Below are 12565 nucleotides of genomic sequence, written 5' to 3'. Positions count from 1 at the left end.
TTGAATTCAGTACTTTTATGGGAAAGCTATAATCCAACGTCATCTCGTCTCCAATAAAGACATTTCTAGCGAGTAAACAATGTTTTGAGCAGTATATCCTATGTCGTTGGGTATATATCACATTAGTTGTTAGAAAATACGCTGTTCTAAAATGCTTTGAAAGAAATCCAGTATCATCAATCTGAAGGTCATGGTGCAGACAGATATTAAACTCCAATGTTCCCAACTTCTACAATAAATTTGAAAATTTAAATGCTTACGCACTGAAGTAACATCTTGTCCTCGTTTGATTGGCATCAAATGTCATTTATTTGGCAATGGAGTAAAGTCTAGCAACTCGTGCGGTTTTGTGGTCCATTGGAGAAAGTATTTCTCCTTAATTTCCCGCCAGGCAAACTGATAGTCTCTGGCCGAGTCCTTACAGCCAGCATATGTAATACGTTCAAGATCGGAAAGCGGTGGATCAAACTTATCGCTTAGCTTAGGATTCAGCTTAAGTAACTCTAGAAATGTGAGGAACAGCTTGTACTTGCTGACTGCCAGGGCAGCCTGAGAAGTGTTAAACTTTTTCTTGGTTACTCCTTGACGCTTTCCATTCACGGAAATTTCATAGGGCCTGTGTGTAAAAAATATATTATTTGAGCTGAAAGTGTTTAGTTTAAAGATTACTTACTTTAATTCTTCTGGGACTTGGGACCAAATCAACCCATTGGGGGAGGGCTGCCAGTCGGAGCGCTGGGAAAACTCAAATCTTATGCCAGGATCGATGCGTATTCGTGGTGTTTGAGGCTGGAACCGCGGGTGCTTGAATGGTCTACATTTCCAACGTTTAAAGATGGCACGTTCCAAAGCTTCCAGCTGCGCATCGTGACTGCAAAAGTTCATGCTGCTAAAGTAGATGGGTTTGGAGATGAAGGTATCCAGTAGTGCCCCCTGCACGCCTAGGACATTCCAACGGGCTATCTTATCACTGCACGACATGGAGAGAGTGCGCTCTCCACGTCCTGGTTTCGTTCGCAGAGCTCCCGGCGTCTGCAGCATTGGATCATCACTAAGGTCACTTATAAGCTTGGCGCCCGTGAAGACCATCTCGGAATCTTCCTCCAGTCGCTGGCGTTTGGCCTGCCCTGGTTGCTCTGCTTCCAGGATACAGGCATCTCCGCAAGGCGTTTGGGTGCTCAGAAAGTGAAACTCCACGTGCTCATCCATGTCGTAGGTACTTAGTGTGCTGTTCCAATGGAAGATCCTATCCTGCTTGAGCTCCTGGTATAGAAAGCGCAGAAAGCCGCGACGCGCCAACACCTCGGCATGGGAATCATTTAGGATGAGGCCATTGGCACAAAGTTTAGATTCTCCAATGCACTTGGTTCCGCATCCAAGGGACACTAATTGACATGTTTCCGTTTGCCGGTTGAACTCCACGATTCCCGCCAAAACGGTCCATTGATTGGCTGCGGGCTTTCCTGTTTTGGGCAAGGAATTGAATGCCTTGAAACAAAGTTGTGCTATTTCCTGAACCGTCGGTTTGTTGTTATCACACATTTTTGTTTATGTTCCCGATGTGTGAACCGATAAGTTTGGTAATCGAATATTGTATTCGATTGGTGAATTGCATTGTTTACCTTGTATTTGCACACTTTGGTCACATTGTTAATTTATTTGTTTGAGGTGTTTCATGAAATCGGGAAATAGTTAAATTTTGTTACCTTTATAAAACCAGTGCCCACAATTAACAATGCCCAAAGTAGTGTCGCGCAGTATCGTCTGCTCCGACACCAAGGATCAGGAGGAGTACAATGAGGAAAAGCCGCTAAACATTTACTACTGTTTGTGCAACAAGATGGCTCTGATTCTGGGCAAGATTACTGAATTCACCTAACCGGAAGAATAGTCCATAATGGTAGCCTATTTTACAGACTGCAACCTGGACCAGTTGCCGCTGCGGGAGGTGGACAACGCCCGTGTGATAAACGCCAACGAGCATGCCAACAAACTCACCTACAATCCCACACCAAGGATGGTCTACATCAAGCGAAGGAGCAAGGGTAATGGGATAGAAAAGCAGTACCGCTACAAGGTGAGCAGCTGACCTCCACTCCTCACCCGTGTAGCTCATCAAACGTTTTCCTTTATCCTCCAGTGCCGAAACTGCAATCTGCCACTATACTATCGCCACAGTCCAGACTCCCACGTAACCTTCGTCATGTTTAATGCCCTGATCCGAAACAAAGGCGAAAGTCCTCTCAGCCAGCTGCTGAATTCGGAGACCAAGGGCAGTGCCAAATCACCGGCTGCCAAGCCAGCGTCTTCCGCAGGTCCTGACGATTCGGGCATTGTGGATGCCAGTGGCAAGAAGGTCATGGTCACTAGGCACACGAAGAACATGGGCAAGTTCAGCTCGGTCACGGTGTCCACTATCGATGAGGAGGAGGACGAAATCGAGGCGGTGAGTTTGTTACCTAAAGCTGCTTGTAAATGGTGCAGGAAATCCGATTCAAAACACTATCACTGCCCCATTTACGAAGAGACCTACAGCACTGTGAAACTAACCATTTTGTCCATTAAACAGCGCGAGATCGCCGACAGCTATGCGAACAACGCAAGAATCATCGAGAAGCAGCTGCAGCGTAAGGGCGGAAAACTGAGCGATGTGGGAATCAAAAGCAAGACGGAGGACGCACCTCCACCGCAGAAAAAGCAGCGCGGCACACTGCTGGAAAGATAGTCACATTTTTCCTTCTTATATAGCACCACTAAATATATTTCACGACACAAAGGGCTGTTACTCTTGAACATATTCCAATTTACCTAGTTATAGCATGCGCAAATAGTTTGATGCATTTCTATACCGTCGTTTCGGCAGCAAACTGGGATGTTGTGCCAGTAGCTCCTTGAGTCGCTGCTCGGCGTGCTGGTGATTCAGAATTGAGTCCTTGACAAGTCCGCAACTGGGACACAGATTGTATTGCGACTTTGACTCTTTGACGATCGTTGGCCGCATTCGGGTCTCCATAACCAGCTTCATCCGATTCGTGGTACGCGGTGAGTTGTGCAGAGCAGTGAGTGGACGGCATTTACTTCTTGGTGACAATTCGGCCTGTTCCAAAGCAGCCTTCTGCTTGCTCCTGACCAGCTCGATGGCCCGATCCACTCGGGCTTTGGCCAGCTGCACTTCAAAAGGTGCCTTGGGAACCCTATAAATATAGTGGGTCCACTTATCGCGCTGCTGCTCCACGCCCTCCGAGCTGAATAGTAAGCTGGAACAGTTGGAGCTCTTGGGGTCCCATTCTGGGTTCCGGATACTACTCAACTTATAAGCGGACATATCCTGAAAACTCGATTATTTAAACACTGCAAATTTAACAACAAACTGAAAGTCTACATATGTAAATCTAGCTATCTGCATGAAGCTTGCCCAGAAATCTTTTATCTGTCGCATGTAGTAAGGATAAACGTCGAAATATCATATAGCTTCCATTGGAATAGTCAAAGAATAAAGAATATTAACAAATGTTCTCAAGTGTTCAGTTTACATAGGATATTTTTTAAATAGATACTGACTGCCAGGGTATAGAAGCTTCGACTTGTTGAAGCCAGCTTCCTTTCTTGTTTTTCAATGTTGCTCCGTACTTGTTTCATACGCTTAATTGATTTAATTGAACACAATGTGCTTGAGGATCCTCTCCGTCCAACTCCAATTGATCTCAAGTTAGTTTTCGATCGAGAAGCGTTGGAATCGGATGTGCCTTACATTTTTCAGATGAAACTCGATATGCATGTTACATATGTCCTGACGATTGTACTTATGATGGTTGGAGTTCCAGCTCAGGGAGTTAATTGCGATGGAGGGGACTGTCTTCCGTATCATCGTTGCTTGTATGCCAAGAAGTTGAAGAAGGTGCCATACTGTGCCGATGGATCCGTTTGCTGCAGGGCACCTACGAGACCCACGTATGATTCGCCATCGAAAAGAGGTGGGTACCTTCCAGTAGCCAAACGAATAAAAATACTATTCAATAAGCAAAACATTTAATATATAATGTAAACATTAATCAATATTCATTTATACATAATCAATGCTGCTAAGCCTGCCAGGAGTATTCAAACGACCAGTCTTTCTGCCCACCGGAGCTGCTCATTTCCAACGGCAATAGGACCGACCGACATGAGCGTCAGTACATGGCTGTGATCGGGAAGAGGAGCAGGGGAAAGGCGATGGCGACAGCGAACCCGGAATGGATATGCGGCGGCACCGTCATTCACAAGAGATACGTGCTAACTGCGGCCCACTGCGTCCTGCTCGTGGATGAAGATCCGTATGTGTGGTTTGGCGTAGTGCCACTATGTCGTTGTCTGAAGCGCCTTACTCTTTTGCAGAGACTTCTTCGTTGGTCTGGGTGCTTACCACAAGAGTGAGAGCCAGGTCTATCAAGTAGTCAACGTGACCCATCACCGGGACTACAACCAATTGACCTGGGTTAATGATATTGCCCTGCTGCAACTGAATGAAAGCATAATTTTCAATGAAAAAATCAAGCCAGCCTGCCTGGCCACGTCTCCAGTGGGGGGTCACGAAACGCTGACCGTTAGCGGATGGGGTTACCTGGACTCCGTCAGCAAAAGGCAGCCCGATGAGCTGCGCAAGGCAGACTTGCAGGTACTCAACATTTCGGACTGCTCCAGGGCCAGCACGGATCTGCACATTTGCGCCGGCGGAGCCAACAACATCAGCGACGTGTGCCGCGGGGACTCCGGAGGACCATTGGCCAAGTGGCATCCCCAGTGGGGCGGCTGCCTGGGTCAGGTGATCGGCATTGTATCCAATGGCGGACTATGCGATGCCCAATATCCGCGTACCAAATTCACCAACGTTTATTACTATGTCGAGTGGATTGAAAGTATCGTTTGGCCTTCCAAAGTTAAGAAATAATTGTAATTGATTTTCTGAATAAGGTTTGCACTATGCAGCCACTTTTTTGGTGGCGGCAGTAATTGCTCTCTTCCCGCTCGCATAAAATTGAGAGCATAAAAATCTAAAAATAGAATTCACTTGCTTATCAGCTGTCACAGTCCACTTGCAATGCTTAATAAGTAAAACTTTTATAATTTTGTTTAAAATATGTATCAATTTTATGCACATAACAGTCATTATTTGAGTGAAACCATAATGAGAAATCGCTACTTTCATATGTGCACTTAATGCATTGCTCTACAATAAATTGTTTTATACACCGTTGTTTTTTATTATTTTTAAAAATATTTTCAAAAACTTTAATGTGTATTTTGCAGATATTAAAAAAAAGGTCAGATGGTGCCTTTAGTTTTCCAAAGTCCGATTCTATCGGGTAGTTTTTCTCATGTATGAAAAGCTCAGATGGAACTGTTAAATGCTAAAATTGCGAGGTTTTTAAAAATATCAAATAACAAATATATAACGAATATAACAAAAACATTCAACATATGAAAATTGGTCATTTACATAAGTTTGCATTTTTTTTTTACTTGTATACTTGTATAATTTGCACTAATAAATATACTAAATAAATAAAAAACTTCATATGCAACCTGTTTATTGCAAAATTGAATTCTTGAGGCAGGACCAGCGCACCTAAGAATCACTAAGATCAAATATATTTTCCACGTCGCGGGCTGAATACTCTGTATGTATGTATGCATGTATGTATGTATGTATGTATGTATGCATGTATGTATGTATGTATGTATGTATGTATGTATGTAGTGTATGTGTTACGTGCACTAAGTAGTAAAAATTGTCTTAATTAAAGCCTGAATAAGGTTTAACTTACTGTCGGAACACATAAGTATTGCCGCTTTTAATATTTGCTTAGGAAAAATATTGTCTTGTAGCCCTATAATTCCCAACTAGTTCTAGCGCAGACTGTAAGGCATGTCTTCTAATTTAGAGGTGCAAAATAGTTCAAGTAATGTAATAGTGTATGTGTAGTGTGTGTACCGGTGTATGTACCGGTGTATGTATGTATGTACATATGTATGTATGTATGTATGTATGTATGTATGTATGTATGTATGTACATATGTATGTATGTACATATGTACATATGTATGTATGTATGTATGTATGTATGTATGTATGTATGTATGTATGTATGTATGTATGTATGTATGTATGTATGTATGCATGCATGTATGCATGTATGCATGTATGCATGTGTGCATGCATGTGTGTAGTGTATGTGTTGCTTGCACAAACTAAAAATTAGCATTCAATTTTAGAAATGAATTTTTATTTTATTTTTATCTTGTTTATTTCTCGTTTTGGTAAATCAAATTTGTAATTTCCCTAATGGCCCTTAAATTATTTGATCAGTGGTAACTTTCCCTTTGTATTTGTGGTTGATTACCCATTCCAACATCGCATTTCAGCAGTTTAACTTTGCATTGTGTCACTGAAGTTTAATAATTGTTAAATTAATTGAAAGTGCTGTCTCGTAATATTTTAACGGACAACCTTTGTTCAAATTCAAAATGCTTCCTCTTCCGCGAAAAGTCCATTCACCACAAAGGCGTCTGATTCGGGATTTTTTAGTAAATTCTTCGGCAAGTATCAGGGCTGGTCGCGAGCGTTCGCTAGAAAACAGCAGTGCCGCTATCTGGTCACACCGCGAAAAATATTATATTGAGTTGAAGATTATATTATACATATATATATATCGAAGATACATATTCTGAAAACAAGTGCTGAAGCCCAAGCAAATTGCAAACGAAACGGTCGCGCGAGCCAAGTAGAACACCCGAAACGAGTTCAGTGCGTGCGCTTGAGTGTGTGACTGCCATGCGAGGCTCGCCCGGGTGATCCGGCTGTGCCAGGTGCCCCAGGTTCCAGGTTCTAGGTTCCTGGTTCCGCTCCACTCGTCGCTGGATTCAGTGCAGACAAGGGGCGGGGAGGCGGAGGCTAGGCTCCACGGAAGGCGGTCCGCGGCTACTCCACGGCGCACAGGATGTTCTCGGGGCCCAGCGGCCATGCCCACACCATTAGCTACGGGGGCGGGATCGGTCTGGGCACCGGAGGCGGTGGTGGTGGTGGCTCACAGGGCGGCGGAGGCGGTGGTGTTGGCATTGGCGGCGGTGGCGTGGCTGGACTGCAGGACTGCGATGGCTATGACTTCACCAAATGCGAGAACGCTGCGAGATGGAGGGGCTTGTTTACGCCGTCGCTGAAGAAGGTGCTGGAGCAAGTGCATCCACGGGTCACCGCCAAGGAGGACGCTCTGCTGTATGTGGAGAAACTCTGCCTACGGCTGTTGGCTATGCTGTGCGCCAAACCGCTGCCCCACTCCGTTCAGGATGTGGAGGAAAAGGTGAACAAGTCCTTTCCGGCGCCCATCGATCAGTGGGCTCTCAACGAGGCCAAGGAGGTGATCAATTCAAAGAAGCGCAAGTCTGTCCTGCCCACGGAAAAGGTGCACACGCTGCTCCAGAAGGATGTGCTGCAGTACAAGATCGACAGCTCCGTGTCCGCCTTCCTGGTGGCCGTGCTGGAGTACATCTCTGCGGACATACTCAAAATGGCCGGCGACTATGTGATCAAGATCGCCCACTGCGAGATCACGAAGGAGGACATCGAGGTGGTGATGAACGCCGATCGCGTGCTAATGGACATGCTCAACCAGAGCGAAGCCCACATCCTGCCCAGTCCCCTGTCACTGCCCGCTCAGCGGGCAAGTGCCACCTACGAGGAGACGGTCAAGGAGCTGATCCACGACGAGAAGCAGTACCAGCGCGACCTGCACATGATCATACGCGTCTTTCGCGAGGAGCTGGTGAAGATCGTGACCGATCCCCGGGAGCTGGAACCGATATTCTCCAACATAATGGACATTTACGAAGTGACGGTGACTCTGCTCGGCTCCCTGGAGGACGTCATCGAGATGTCCCAGGAGCAGAGTGCCCCTTGCGTGGGCAGCTGCTTTGAGGAACTGGCCGAGGCCGAGGAGTTCGACGTGTACAAGAAGTACGCCTACGATGTGACTTCGCAGGCATCACGGGATGCCCTCAACAATCTCCTGTCCAAGCCAGGGGTAAGTAATTATACCTTACTTGCTGAAAGGTGTGCTAAAATCGCTGCTTTTAGGCCTCATCTCTGACTACAGCCGGCCATGGCTTTCGCGATGCTGTCAAGTACTATTTGCCCAAGCTGCTTCTGGTGCCCATTTGCCATGCCTTCGTGTACTTCGACTACATCAAGCACCTCAAGGATCTCAGCTCGTCGCAGGACGACATCGAGAGCTTCGAGCAGGTCCAGGGCCTGCTGCATCCACTCCACTGCGATCTCGAGAAGGTTATGGCAAGTCTGTCCAAGGAGCGGCAAGTACCCGTCAGCGGACGAGTGCGTCGCCAGCTGGCCATCGAGCGGACACGGGAGCTGCAAATGAAGGTGGAGCACTGGGAGGATAAGGACGTGGGCCAAAATTGCAATGAATTTATTCGCGGTGAGTGTCAGCAACGAAAGCTATCAAATATCAAATAGATATCCTACAACGACAATGCTATCTCAAATTTACAGAGGATTCGCTAAGCAAGCTTGGATCAGGAAAACGAATCTGGAGCGAGCGCAAGGTGTTTCTCTTCGATGGGCTGATGGTGCTATGCAAGGCAAACACCAAAAAGCAAACGCCATCGGCAGGAGCAACGGCCTACGATTACCGGCTGAAGGAGAAGTATTTTATGCGACGCGTAGATATCAACGACCGACCGGACAGCGATGACCTGAAGAACAGCTTTGAGTTGGCACCCAGGATGCAGCCGCCAATTGTGCTGACCGCCAAGAATGCGCAGCACAAGCACGATTGGATGGCGGACCTGCTGATGGTGATCACCAAGTCGATGCTGGACCGCCACTTGGACAGCATTCTGCAAGACATCGAGCGGAAGCACCCACTGCGAATGCCCAGCCCGGAGATTTACAAGTTTGCGGTGCCGGACAGCGGTGACAATATCGTGTTGGAGGAGCGCGAAAGCGCTGGAGTGCCGATGATCAAGGGCGCGACGCTTTGCAAGCTCATCGAGCGGCTCACCTATCACATCTACGCCGACCCTACCTTCGTGCGCACCTTCCTCACCACATATCGCTACTTCTGCTCGCCGCAGCAATTGCTGCAGCTGCTTGTGGAGCGCTTTAACATACCGGATCCCAGCTTGGTCTATCAAGACACTGGCGCAGCAGGTGCGGGTGGAATCGGCGGCGTTGGCGGTGACAAGGAGCACAAGAACTCGCATCGTGAGGACTGGAAGCGCTATCGTAAAGAGTATGTGCAGCCAGTGCAGTTTCGAGTGCTCAACGTGCTGCGCCATTGGGTCGACCACCATTTTTACGATTTCGAGAAGGATCCCATGTTGCTGGAGAAGCTGCTCAGCTTTCTGGAGCACGTGAATGGCAAATCGATGCGCAAGTGGGTGGACTCCGTGCTTAAGATTGTTCAGAGAAAGGTGAGTAGTTGATTAAAAACATAATGTTGGTGTCTTGTTAATTTCTTGGATTTCATTTGCAGAACGAGCAGGAGAAAAGCAATAAGAAGATTGTATACGCCTATGGCCACGATCCGCCGCCCATTGAGCATCACCTTAGCGTACCCAACGACGAGATAACGCTCCTCACCCTGCACCCACTAGAACTGGCCCGTCAGCTCACTCTGCTGGAATTCGAGATGTACAAGAATGTAAAGCCCTCTGAGTTGGTCGGATCCCCCTGGACGAAAAAGGACAAGGAGGTGAAGAGCCCTAATTTACTGAAGATTATGAAGCACACCACAAACGTGACGCGCTGGATTGAGAAATCCATCACCGAAGCTGAGAATTACGAGGAACGACTTGCAATTATGCAACGCGCAATCGAAGTGATGATGGTGATGCTGGAATTGAACAATTTTAATGGAATCCTCTCGATTGTCGCGGCAATGGGCACGGCATCAGTTTATCGACTGCGCTGGACGTTCCAGGGATTGCCCGAACGCTACAGAAAGTTCTTGGAAGAGTGCCGCGAGCTCAGTGACGATCATCTCAAGAAGTATCAGGAACGATTGCGATCCATCAATCCGCCTTGTGTGCCATTTTTCGGTCGCTACTTGACCAACATACTCCACTTAGAGGAGGGAAACCCCGACCTGCTAGCCAACACAGAGCTAATTAACTTCTCAAAACGACGGAAAGTGGCCGAGATTATTGGCGAGATTCAACAGTACCAGAACCAGCCATACTGTCTCAATGAGGAGTCCACAATACGACAATTCTTCGAGCAACTGGATCCGTTTAACGGACTGTCCGACAAACAGATGTCTGACTATCTCTATAACGAAAGTTTACGCATTGAGCCAAGGGGCTGCAAGACGGTGCCGAAATTCGTAAGTATCCTAAATTGCTTCTAAATTCACATGTCATATAAGAAATTTCTCAATCTCCTTTGTAGCCTCGAAAGTGGCCGCACATTCCGCTCAAATCGCCGGGCATTAAGCCGCGTCGTCAGAATCAAACCAACAGCAGTAGCAAGCTGTCGAACAGCATGTCGTCAGTGGCGGCGGCAGCGGCAGCTTCGTCAACGGCCACCACAATAGCGACTGCAGCAGCTCCATCTTTGCATGCCTCCAGTATATTGGATGCGCCAGCAGCAGGCTCAAATGCTGGGTCCGGAACTCTCGCTGGCGAGCAAAGTCCGCAGCACAATCCACACGCGTTCTCCGTTTTCGCCTCTGTTATTATACCCGAACGGAATACTAGCAGCTGGAGTGGTACGCCACAGCACACTCGAACGGATCAGAGCAATGGGGAGGTTTCGGTGCCGGCGCCACATCTCCCCAAGAAACCTGGCGCGCATGTCTGGGCTAACAATTCGACACTGGCCAGTGCGTCAGCAATGGATGTGTTCAGTCCAGCGCTGCCGGAGCACCTGCCACCGCAGTCCCTGCCAGATAGCAATCCATTTGCATCGGACACGGAAGCTCCGCCCTCGCCGCTGCCCAAGCTAGTGGTCAGTCCGCGTCACGAAACCGGCAATCGATCACCATTCCATGGGCGTATGCAGAACAGCCCAACGCACAGCATCGCTAGTACCGTGACCCTAACAGGCATGTCTGCATCGGCCGGGGAGGAGTTCTGCCCGGGTGGCTTCTATTTCAACAGTGCCCATCAGGGACAGCCAGGGGCAGTGCCCATCTCGCCGCATGTCAATGTTCCGATGGCCACCAATATGGAGTACCGAGCAGTGCCGCCTCCACTGCCACCCAGACGCAAGGAGCGCACTGAGAGCTGTGCGGACATGGCGCAAAAGCGACAGGCGCCAGACGCACCCACAGTAAGTATTGTTTAGCTTGCAAGGGCAAGATATATAAATAGTAGATCGCAGCATTCAGTTTATCAATCCTTGCAGTTACCCCCGCGTGATGGCGAACTCAGTCCGCCCCCGATACCGCCACGGCTCAACCATTCCACGGGCATCAGCTACTTGCGACAGAGCCATGGCAAGAGCAAGGAGTTTGTGGGCAAGAGCAGTCTGCTCCTGCCCAACACCAGCAGTATTATGATACGCCGCAACTCGGCGATCGAGAAGCGGGCAGCGGCAACTACCCAGCCATCGGCGGTTGGACCCATCAGCACGACACTAGTGACCGTGTCGCAGGCGGTGGCGACGGACGAACCGCTCCCGCTACCAATCTCGCCAGCGGCAAGCTCCTCGACGACCACATCACCGCTGACACCCGCCATGTCGCCCATGTCCCCCAACATTCCCAGCCATCCGGTGGAGAGCACGACGAGCAGCTATGCCCACCAACTGCGAATGCGGCAGCAGCAGACGCATCCCGCGATTTACTCGCAACACCATCATGCCACCCATCTGCCGCATCATCAACACCAGCACCATTCGAATCCGACGCAGTCACGCTCGTCCCCGAAGGAGTTCTTTCCGATTGCCACGAGCCTCGAGGGCACACCCAAACTTCCACCAAAACCTAGTCTAAGCGCTAACTTCTATAACAATCCAGGTGAGTAGCGCGCCCAGTCCCTTAAAACGTAACGTATTTCATGAACTATTTATCCATGCGCAGATAAAGGTACGATGTTTCTTTACCCAAGTACAAACGAAGAATAATTTAAATTGCCTGGCGATGTGATAGGACAAAAACTACGAGTATGATCCGTAAGATTCAAAGTTGCAAGTACTGCTTGAGTGCAGATATAGATGAGAACGGAACGGAACGTGAGATATATATATACGTAGGCACAGTTTATGTATTCTAGTTGGCCTACGGCCGTATGCCCGGATGAACCGAGTTGGATCCGATGAAGTTGATGATTTGATTGTTCGCAACTCATTAAACAAGGTAAAACAGAACACGCTCTCATTTACACAATAGGCACGGCATATGAATACATGCGCATGCAGGACACACAAACCAACCAACAAGAAATGCAAACAAGAAATTATGTTATTATATAATTACTATTATAAATATTTGTAAATATCGAGAACATTGTATTGATCGTAGAACGTAAAACAATAAAATATAACCCTATTGTTAGACAGTTGGCGACG

General features: G+C 47.8%; 5 protein-coding genes across 5 annotated transcripts; 3 read left to right on the top strand and 2 right to left on the bottom strand.

The window, feature by feature from the left end:
* Nucleotides 1-40: 40 nt before the first annotated feature.
* Nucleotides 41-1591, bottom strand: LOC6540900 (tRNA-specific adenosine deaminase 1). Its single transcript, XM_001969544.3, has 2 exons — nucleotides 674-1591; nucleotides 41-616 (listed from the first exon to the last, which is right to left on the bottom strand). The coding sequence occupies exons 1-2, from the start codon at nucleotides 1540-1542 to the stop codon at nucleotides 304-306; spliced, it is 1182 nt and encodes a 393-aa protein (XP_001969580.1). The 5' UTR covers nucleotides 1543-1591; the 3' UTR covers nucleotides 41-303.
* Nucleotides 1592-1600: 9 nt separating this feature from the next.
* Nucleotides 1601-2793, top strand: LOC6540924 (UPF0428 protein CG16865). Its single transcript, XM_001969543.3, has 4 exons — nucleotides 1601-1856; nucleotides 1917-2077; nucleotides 2141-2446; nucleotides 2570-2793. The coding sequence occupies exons 1-4, from the start codon at nucleotides 1736-1738 to the stop codon at nucleotides 2723-2725; spliced, it is 744 nt and encodes a 247-aa protein (XP_001969579.1). The 5' UTR covers nucleotides 1601-1735; the 3' UTR covers nucleotides 2726-2793.
* Nucleotides 2794-2812: 19 nt separating this feature from the next.
* LOC6542699 lies at nucleotides 2813-3574 on the bottom strand. The gene has a single exon (XM_001969542.3). It carries the CDS (start codon nucleotides 3323-3325, stop codon nucleotides 2813-2815), a length of 513 nt encoding a protein of 170 aa, XP_001969578.1. The 5' UTR covers nucleotides 3326-3574.
* Nucleotides 3575-3588: 14 nt separating this feature from the next.
* LOC6542559 (mite allergen Der f 3) lies at nucleotides 3589-4930 on the top strand. Its single transcript, XM_001969541.3, has 3 exons — nucleotides 3589-3974; nucleotides 4088-4316; nucleotides 4378-4930. Exons 1-3 carry the CDS (start codon nucleotides 3617-3619, stop codon nucleotides 4928-4930), a joined length of 1140 nt encoding a protein of 379 aa, XP_001969577.3. The 5' UTR covers nucleotides 3589-3616.
* Nucleotides 4931-6608: 1678 nt separating this feature from the next.
* On the top strand, nucleotides 6609-12558 carry LOC6542322 (protein son of sevenless). The gene is made up of 7 exons (XM_001969540.3): nucleotides 6609-8060; nucleotides 8114-8471; nucleotides 8546-9468; nucleotides 9531-10379; nucleotides 10445-11326; nucleotides 11402-12014; nucleotides 12078-12558. The coding sequence occupies exons 1-7, from the start codon at nucleotides 6981-6983 to the stop codon at nucleotides 12119-12121; spliced, it is 4749 nt and encodes a 1582-aa protein (XP_001969576.1). The 5' UTR covers nucleotides 6609-6980; the 3' UTR covers nucleotides 12122-12558.
* Nucleotides 12559-12565: the final 7 nt, after the last annotated feature.

The sequence above is a fragment of the Drosophila erecta genome, unplaced genomic scaffold (assembly GCF_003286155.1).
Source record: "Drosophila erecta strain 14021-0224.00,06,07 unplaced genomic scaffold, DereRS2 tig00000055-arrow-pilon, whole genome shotgun sequence".
Lineage (NCBI taxonomy): Eukaryota > Metazoa > Arthropoda > Insecta > Diptera > Drosophilidae > Drosophila > Drosophila erecta.
This window is presented reverse-complemented; position numbering and strand designations above follow the sequence as displayed.